Here is a 9,902-nt window from a genome sequence, read left to right as displayed (position 1 = left end):
CCAAGCTACCCAAGAGCATCAAAGTCCAATCATCTTCAACCCAGGTGCACACAATTTGGATTTATTCTTTCATTTTGGTAATTACTCAAGTTTTTAAAACCTATATTCCATAAAGTGGTTTTTATTTAAATTGAAGTAGAGTCACTGTGCAATGTGTCCATTCTTGGTGAACTGCATAATGTTTCAGTCATACATATACATACGTAGATTTGTTTTCATACACTTTTCCATTGTAGGTCACTACAAGATATTGAATCTAGTTCTCTGTGCTCAACAGAAGAAACTTGTTGTGTAGCTATTTTATACATAGTAATTAATATTTGCAAATCTCAAACCCCCAATTTATCTCTTCCCACCCCTTCCCCACCCCGTAACCGTAAGTTTGTTTTCTACGTCTGCGAGTCTGTTTCTGTTTTGTGAGTAAGTTCATTTGTGTCTTTTTTTTTTTTAGATTCCACATATGAGTGATATCATATGGCATTTTTCTTTCTCTTTCTGGCTTACTTTACTTAGAATGACTATCTCTAGGTCTATTCATGTTGCTGCAAATGGCATTATTTTATTCTTTTTTATGGCTGAGTAGTATTCCATTGTATAAATATACGACAGCTTCTTTATCCAGTCTTCTGTGGATGGACATTTAGTTTGCTTCCAGTCTTGGCTGTTGTAAATAGTGCTGCTATGAACACTGAGGTGCATGTATCTTTTAGAATTAGAGTTCCCTCTGGATAAATGCTCAGGAGTGGGAGATTACTGGGTCATGTGGTAAGTCTTTTTTTAGTTTTTTGAGGAATCCCTGCTTTCCATAATGGCTGCAGCAAACAGCATTCCCACCAATGGTGTAGGAGGGTTCTCTTTCCTCCACAGCCTCTCCAGCATTTATCATTTGTGGACTGTTGAATGATGGCCATTCTGACTGGTGTGAGGTGATACCTCATTGTAGTTTGGATTTGCATTTCTCTGATAATTACCGATATTGAGTATTTTTTCACATGCTTATTGGTCATTCATATGTCTTCATTGGAGAATTGCTTCTTTAGGTCTTCTACCCATTTTTGGATTGGGTTGTTTATTTTTTCTGTTATTAACTTTATTTGTTGTGAAATAATTGGTCAGCCACAAAGATAATTATTTTTTCAAACTTCAATGTTAAAAATATTTTAAAATGTAAATTTGTATTAATTTTAAAATTAAATCAGGTGTGTTTCCAACATGTGGCTTTAATAAAATTTCCCAAATAGCCTCAGTGGGAATAAAAATGGATTTCTTTAGCTGAAGTAAGATCCCCTAAAACGTAACTTCTTAAATCTTATCCATATCACCTGTCACCTTGTGAAAATGCAGACTCTCGTTCTAGGTCCTGCTAGGCTGCATTTCTAACAGGCTTCCCTTAGTACAGACGCTACTACAGCTTTCCAGAACCTGCAAGTTATTTTCATGTCTCATAGAACTTATTTCATATAAAAAGAATGCCATATTGATTGGCTTTGGTTGTTTTTTCATTGTTAAGAAATTCTTACAAATGTTTTTTTTAAATGATTTTTGTCAAATGATTGCTACACATACATGTATGTATATAAAGTACACATATTTGTATGTATTTATTGTATGTATGAAGTTTCGAGCATGTATGTATGTAAATATGTACACATTTGTATGTGTTTGCTCATTTTTCTCTTTGCCCTGTGGCTGAATGCAGTTCCTTGCTCTAATCCCAATCTTGTTGATGAATCTTGGCGCACAGCCACATGCATTCTGGGGTCATTACAAAGCAGCAAAATTCTGAGAGACAGAAACCAGTGACCATGCTGGGCTGTCTGCTGTCAGCTCCCCATCATCACCATAATCTCCTGGAAGCAGATTCCCTGAAGCCCTTTTCCTTCTATGGCTTCCTGTAGAGCTGCTCACCGAGGGGCCCCTCCTGAAATCTGGAGTCAGAGAGGAGGCTTCAATACTACCCATCGCACCTGCAGGCAGATGTATGCATAGAAGTGTGGACTGGAGAATCACCGAATGAAGTGATGCAGGCGGCTGAGAGCATCAGGACCACAACCAGGGTTGTCTAGACAGGCCTGAGGATGACACGAATAGGTGGCCTACGCCTTCAGTGGCAGGTGTGCCCTGGCTTCCAGGGAAGCACCAGAACCTCACCAGCCCACACAAGTACCCCACTTCTAGTATCTTCTTCCCTGACTTTCATAACCACATGCATTTGAAACGTTGTTAGTTTAGAATAGAATTCTATTAAAAAAGAAAAATCCCTGCTTGAAAAATTTGTTGTTAATTCCCTTGCTGGATGAACCCTAATGCTGTAACTCACACTCCTCAGATGTCATGATTTCCTATTTAATTAAAATAGGAAAAGTGCTGTCAGTTCTGTGAGGCTGAGCTGAGGAGGAGGAATGAGAACTAGGGTGCCAAGGAGGCCCCCGTCCCTTCAACTAAAACCTGTAAAAGACCTACAAAGGGTGGGTGCATCTAAAAAACTGTCTCAGCAGATAGAGGCACCTGGAGGAGCAGCTGGGGCAGCCCAGCCTCACACGTCTGCCTCCCCTGGTGGTTTTTGTTCTGGCCTGTAACACTGTGGGAGGCCAACTGTAATCCTGCAGACAGTAATAAGTTGCAAGATCTTCAGCCTCCAGGCCGCTGATGGTGAGGGTGAAACTTGTCCCTGATCCACTGCCACTGAACCTGGAAGGGACCCCGGTTTGCAATCTGGATGCACCATAAATCAGGAGCTTAGGAGCTTGCCCTGGTTTCTGCTGATACCAGGATAACTCATTGCTGATGCTCTGACTGGCCTGGCAGGTGATGGTGACTGTGTCTCCCAGAGATGCAGACAGGGAGGAGGGAGACTGGGTCATCTGGATAGCACACCTGGCACCTGAGATGGGAAACAAAAAACACACATATCCACACAATTAATCATGTTATAAGAGACTTTCTTGGGGACCCTGGAGGTACTGACCACACTGGGCTGAGGCGATGTTCAAATGTCCCAGATCCATAGAGATACTCAGGGATCCAATAGTGAGCAATGACAAGGGGGCAATTGTCACAGCGTGAGTGATCCCCAGCATCTCCATCCTTACCTGGGAGCCAGAGCAGCAGGAGACCGAGGAGCTGAGCGGGGGCCCTCATGTTCCCTCTGTGTCCTGAATGAGACTGACTCCTGCACAGGGTGTGACCAGCATATCAACAAGTGTCCCGGGCAGTGGGCTGTGCTCTGGGAACATGCAAATCAGCAGGGGGCGGGGCGGGGCACAGCTGCAGGGCTGGCCTCCCTCAGTGACAGCGCAGGTGCAGTCTCTCCGCCGGGTCCCAGGTCCGAGCAGGAAGGAACAAACTTGCCTGCAGAGAACGTGTTTCTCCTTGGAGAACATACAGCAGGATGAGTCCCCTACCCTGTGAGTAGATTTCCTTGCTTACTCTTTTTAAGTTCGTAATAGTCTCTTTGCTAGGTCTCCATCTGAGAGAGGGTCCAGCAGGGTTGACATCTTCCAAGAAACTGCAGGAAATTTACCAGGATCTCTGCGTCTTGCACCTCGAGATACTATTGAGGTCAGAGAGGACTCCTTTTTGGTCGGATTCCCTCATGCTCTTGGTGTGATACCTTAGCAGCACAGACACAGAACCCAGGATAGCTACAGAGTGTCCATTGCACACTCGACCCTGCACTGGCCAAGGCACAGATGTGAGGAGCCCATCGAGGCTGCAGAAAGATCTGCCTGAAAGTGTGAGAGGAGAACTCCACCGAGATCTGAGCACACGCACAGCCAGGAACACAGCTGTTCCCACCACCAGAGCGGAGGCTCCTATAATTCAGGGGCATCAGGACAAGACCAGATCATGTGAAAGAAAAGGTGAGTGACCCTTGTTAGAGAAAAGAACCAAAATGGAGATCAGTGATTTTAAAAGTATTTTAGTTTTTTTGTTTGTTTGTTTGTTTTTGTTTTTTTTAATGAACAAACTGTCAGGGAGCTGGGGGACAGCTTCAAATAGTTGGGATAATTAAAGCCCTGAGGAGAGAAGGTGAGAAGAAAAGTACCAAAAATTTAAAAATAAGTATTGGTTAAAATGTCCCAGTTTTAAGAAACCATTCTCAGATCTTGTATAATTAAAACTTCAGAGTCCCCTTGGAAGCACGTGTTCAGTGGCGGAATGTAGGGGCCCAGGAGAAGTCGCAAGTGGCCCACAGTTTCCACCTTGGTCCTGGCTGCAGCTGCAAGCTGCAAGCTGTGTTTTTTTAAAATATATTTATTTATTGAAGTCTAGTCACTTTACAATGTTGTGTCAATTTCTTCTGCATAGTATAATGCTTCAGTCATACACGAATATATATATTTTCATTTTCATATTCTCTTTCACTATAAGTTATTGTAAGATATTGAACATAGTTCTCTGTGCTACACAGTACAAAATTGTTGTTTATCTATTTTATGCATATTAGTCACTATCTGCAAATCTCAAACTCCGAATTTATTCCTTCCCACCCCCCTTCCCTCCTGGTAACCGTGAGTTTGTTTTCTATGTCTGTGAGTCTGTTTCCGTTTTGTAAATAACTTCATTTGACTTTTTTTTTTTTTTAAGAATCCACGTATGAGTGATATCATATGGTATTTTTCTCTCTCTTTCTGGCTTACTTCATTTACAATGACAATCTCCACGTCCATCCATGTTGCTGCAAATGGCATTATTTTATTCCTTTTTATGACTGAGTAGTATTCCATTGTATAAATATACCACAGCTTCTTTATCCAGTCATGGTGGACATTTTGTTTGTTTCCATGTCTTGGCTATTGTAAATGCTATGAACATTGGGGTGCATGTATCTTTTAGAATTAGACTTCCCTCAGGAAATATGCCTAGGAGTGGGACTGCTGCATCATGTGGTAAGTCTATTTTCAGTCTTTTGAGGTCCTCCAGACTGTTTTCCATAACGGCTGCACCAGGGAGTTGTGTTCTGTGGAAACATTGCAGGAGGGGCCAATTTTAACACTCAGGTCAGTGTGGGGCAGGGCAGAGGCAACAGGGAGCTGTGAATTTCATACTGTCCTCTGCTTTTGTTTTGTCTTCCATTTTATAGGCCAGGAGCTCTTCTATGAGGTGCATTTAGCCTCACGGAAGGTTTTAATGTCAGACAGACCTGGGTTCAAATCCTCGTCCCGTCCCTCCCTGAGAGAATGACTTTGGGCAAACCACCCGTGTGCTCTGATGAGAGGTTTCCACACCTGTGCAAGGGAGCACTGAGCCTGTGAAAGGATATTGGGGGAGTTTAACCACATCTGCACCCTGAAGTGTGTGGGGAAATGGCTCTGGTGTCCCATCCACCTGCAGGGCCGGCGCTTTTGGAGCTGTGAGCTTGGTTCCATCGCAGAGAACTCAACACCCAAACCCTGGTCTCACCCAGGCTTTGACTTTTGACTTAAAACTTTTGACTTCACTCTTATCAGAAACAGAAGCAGAGTTACTGATGGAGCTGATACTATGACATCACCACTAAACCAGACTCTGAAGGGAACACACAGTGATTCCTCTCCTCAATAAGCCAATCACCTTGTTGGAGACCAGAGTCTGGAGGTGTAATGAAAAACAAACGTGCCCCAGGGTTAACCACGTCCCGCCCCGGGGTCTTCCCAGCAACGTCATGCTGGCCGATCACAAGGGCAGGAATCGCTGGGCAGTGGTCTCAGCCTCAGTCCAATGAAACATAAGGACCCGTCACGTATGCACCCCATGACATCTTCCTCCATAGAACCTGAGCACAGGACCCAGAGGGTCAGAACCCTGTGTCCACAGCCCAGTGCTGCCCCTGCCTAAGCTGGATCCTGCCCACAGTCAGTGACCAGTCCCTGATAAGGACCTGAGTGACAGAGAGTGGCTTAGAATATACAGGACAACAACGTGCGCAGATCTGGACTTCCAGCTTCGAACAAAGGAGATATTCTAGCTCATGGGTGTGACGCAAGTCAACGTGCCTGGTGGGAAATAATATAAATTTTACCCTTCAAAGGGTAAAAATACCTAAAAATGCAATCCCTATTCTTAGCAAAATTCTGAGTGGACTCCATGGCATTGTTATTACACGCACTAGGCTGCAGAGCAGAGCATTAGAACTGCCTGCAGACCTTGCGTAACTGAGACTCCACACCACTCTTTGCAAAGAGTTTCACCCATGCTTGGTCACACACACGGCAGAGGAGCAGGGGGAAGACACGCTCTGAGCAGTCCCCTAGTATGGCTCGTTTTCTAGAAGGAACGGGCTCTCATCCTCAGTCTTGGCCCAGGACAGTAACTGTCTTGCTCTCTGTCACAATGCAGGTTGAGGACAATGTGACATCTGGATGTTCCACGTTGCGTCCCACCATAGGATACTGTACAGATGCTGTAACATCTCAGAACGGTGATGAGCAAGAAATTGCAGGAGCTCTAGAGCACGTCACAGGTGTAGGTATTCCAGAAGGCGGGGTGCGAGTCAGTCAAACATTCATGAGCACGCGACGTCAGTATGAAGATCAGGGTCCAAATGTGAAATTTTAATTTCACTTGCCATAAATCCATTATCTTCATCTCGAAATGATTTTCTTCACCAGAAAGAGGATCAGGTGTTTCATTGATTCAGCCCTCCCTTTACTGTCCTCTCACTGTGTGTTGTTACATGTAACCGACATGACACATTATCAGGTCAGACGTCACTTGGAACATGACTGCAAATGAAATATACTCAATGCTGGGAATTATGTTCTTTGTACATTTCCAACTGAAATGTGTTATTCAGGTTGATCTTCAGTTAATGACCACCTCTTGTGACAATAATCCATTTATTTATTGTTTGAAATATTTTCTTACGACACTAGAGTATTAAATTTGTCATATCTAAAATATTACTTAGGTTACATGGTCTTAATGTGTTTACCACTTGAGAGTGGAAAAAAAAAACAACTCTCATATCCTTCTAGGTTTTCCTGTGGTATGTGGAGTAAACTGTATGTTCTCTTTTATTCAGTTTTATGGTTTCTTTTCAAAGCTCATTTTTAAAATCGAAAGGACCTCCTTTTCATTCAGAAAAGTGTAACTGAGGTAAATCAAAGCCTTGTGGTATTGAATTCCTATATTTGCTGTGGATTTGAAAGCTTCTATCTAAATACTCGAAAATTAAACATTTCAACTGACTGTGCTCGTCCACAGTCCCCCGGTCCACAGCATGTGCACAATACTTTCTCTAACATGTTAAAGGAGGAGGTCACATAAGTAGTAAAGAAGGAGAAAATTGATAAACTGGGAAAATAGAAATTTACCAATATTCACAAATATTCTCCTGAGAAAAATACACCCCAAGCTGCTCACTCTGCACGTGCGTTAGACTTTTGGTGCCACGTGGCAGGGTCGTTGGTCTGGTTGTTAGACTGGATACGTCTCAGTGACACACGGAGACAAGGCAGGAGGAGGAGTCTGGGCTGCACTCAGCCTCCCGTTCACATCACTGGCGGCTCACAGGACCCGGGCCTCTCAGGTCCCTGCTGCCCCTGCCGGGACCAGGCTGTGCCGCTGGCGGGGCTGCACCTGCGGAGCAGCAGGAGCACGCGTGGCCCGAGCCCTCAGCTGCGACCTGGTCCCCTGGGATGTCGAACATCTTCTTCTTATACAGACTCAGAGAGTCTGCTGTCAGGTCCCCAGAGAAGCGACGCACTGGGCAGCTGGGCCACCCCGGGCGGGGCGGTTTGTGTTCAGGCCTGTACCACTGTGGGAAGAGAATGTGCACAGTAATACACTCCAGCATCCTCGGCCTTCACCCCACTGATTTTCAGGGTGAAATCTGTCTCTGACCCGCTGCCAGTGAACCTGTCTGGGACCCCAGAGGCCCGGTTGGAAACCTCATAGATCAGCAGCTGTGGAGACTGGCCTGGTTTCTGCAGGAACCAACTCAAGTACGTGTCTCCATCACTATCTTCAAGACTTTCAGTGGATCTGCAGGAGATGGAGGCCGGCTCCCCAGGCGTGACAGACAGGGAGCCTGGAGTCTGGGTCAGCACAACGTCCCCACTGGACCCTAAAAGAATAAGAGAAAATTATAAGATTTTGCACAAAGTTTAGGAATCATTTTCAGAATTTTTCTTCTGCTATTTACTTAAGGCTAAAGCACTTTTTTGATTCGGATTGATATCCAAAATATCGACTTTCAAAAGGAACCCAAGATTTGCAACATAAAAAGAGGTCTCTAGAAGTCATGTCCACTGGCCCAGTCTATGTACCCGTCTTTCACCACAGAACTGAGACTCGTTCCTTCTGGGTTCCTCCCCATCCTCCTTCTGCTAAACATCACATGCCCTTGACAGAGGGTAAGGTTTGCCTCTGACATCTGGACAAATACACACAGAGAGCAGGGGTGCCCCTAGAGCTCACCCCCACATTCCCCTCCTCATCTCCCCTCTGTCCTTACCTGGGACCCAGAGCAGGAGGAGCCCCAGGAGCTGAGCAGGGAGCCTCATTTTCAGCAGTCAGAACTGATATGTCCTGATGAGTCAAAGCCAGGCTAGAGCTGAGCTTTTATCTGGGACTTGCCAGGGAAGGTCCTCCCCAGGGAGCCACATGCAAATGCTCTGGTGGGGGCAGCAGTGTGGGGAGATTCTTGGGGCACGACAGAGGAGCCTCTCTTGTGAGCAAAGTGAGATAAAATGTCTCTGTGTTGAAGAAAAGCCGACAACCTCAATGGAAATGAAATCTATGCTGCATAAAGGATAAAGGCACACAGTGAAATATTCTTCTATTTTCTCCATCACTTTTCTGGTTTCTTAGAACTTTCTCAGTCACATTAAACTTCTCCTTCATGGGGATGAGTTTCCATAAATAGTTGATTTTTAAAATTTTATTCTGTTTTTTTTTTTTTTTTTAAGACCCTGGATTCATTCTTTTTTTCATGTTAATTGAGATGTAACACATATAGGAAAAATGGGTGACTATCTTAAATGCCCAACTGATTAAGTTCCACATGTATCTCTCTCTGGATAAAAATATAGGATATGTCCCATTGTCCCTCTGGATGCCTCCTTCTGACAGTTTTCAAAGCAGTAGGTTCCCCCAAGCAAGGAAGCTGTCACTCTGCCGTCACTCACAGTAGCTTGGGTTTACCTGGACTGAATTTCAGGTAAATTGAAGTAAGCATTCTTCTGTTTCTGTCTTCTTTCCAGTCTCTTTATTTTCTAAGCCTATGTTTACTTATTTTTTTAGAGATTAGTTCTTTTTAAAGGTGTTCTTCAATAGAGAATATTGTAAAATAAATTATGTTTATTCTTAAAACACAAACTACTCTGTGATGGCCATTTAGCACTGGAGACAGGAAAAGAAGAGGTTTTGTTAACGCTTGGTAGTTTCCACCAATCGACGGCCATACCTGAGTCAAATATTTGGTTAAAGGCACAGACTTTTTCTACCACTTAGAATATTGCACAGCAAGCGGAGAGGAACAGCAGGCACTGAGCCACTTCAAAACGGGAAGGTTGAGATGCCACTGGAGCTGTACCACGATTCACACAGCTGAGCCGAGCACTCACAGATACAGGCTACCTGCCTTAGATGAGCACCCAGCTCACATCCACCGCGTTACCTTGGAGATGCCTCCAACCCCAGCTACCATCCGACTGCATCCATGTAGGAAACACCAAGCAAGTACCTCGCGGAGCTAAAGAAACATTTACAACCTTGCTAATAACAGTGCAGTGATCGTAGTTTTCATAGTCTGCCAAGTCTTGGGGAGATTTTCTGATGCATATTTCTGATGAAAACTAATTTTGAAGGTATATAAAGAATATCACTTCAGGATCTACTGCTATGAATATAATAAAAAGTCCGATGACACAAAGTACTGGAATGATTACAGTAACTGAAACTTTCACACGCAGTTG

General features: G+C 44.2%; 1 gene segment (V, D, J or C); it reads right to left on the bottom strand.

The window, feature by feature from the left end:
* Window positions 1-7,727: 7,727 nt before the first annotated feature.
* Window positions 7,728-8,489, bottom strand: LOC135319833 (immunoglobulin kappa variable 2D-29-like). The segment is given in 2 exon segments: window positions 7,728-8,050; window positions 8,441-8,489. Coding segments are annotated over 2 exon segments (372 nt in total).
* Between the last annotated feature and the right edge of the window lie 1,413 nt (window positions 8,490-9,902).

The sequence above is a fragment of the Camelus dromedarius genome, chromosome 33 (genome assembly GCF_036321535.1).
Source record: "Camelus dromedarius isolate mCamDro1 chromosome 33, mCamDro1.pat, whole genome shotgun sequence".
NCBI lineage: Eukaryota > Metazoa > Chordata > Mammalia > Artiodactyla > Camelidae > Camelus > Camelus dromedarius.
The sequence above is the reverse complement of the archived record's forward strand: the minus strand, read 5'-3'. Positions and strand labels throughout refer to the sequence as shown.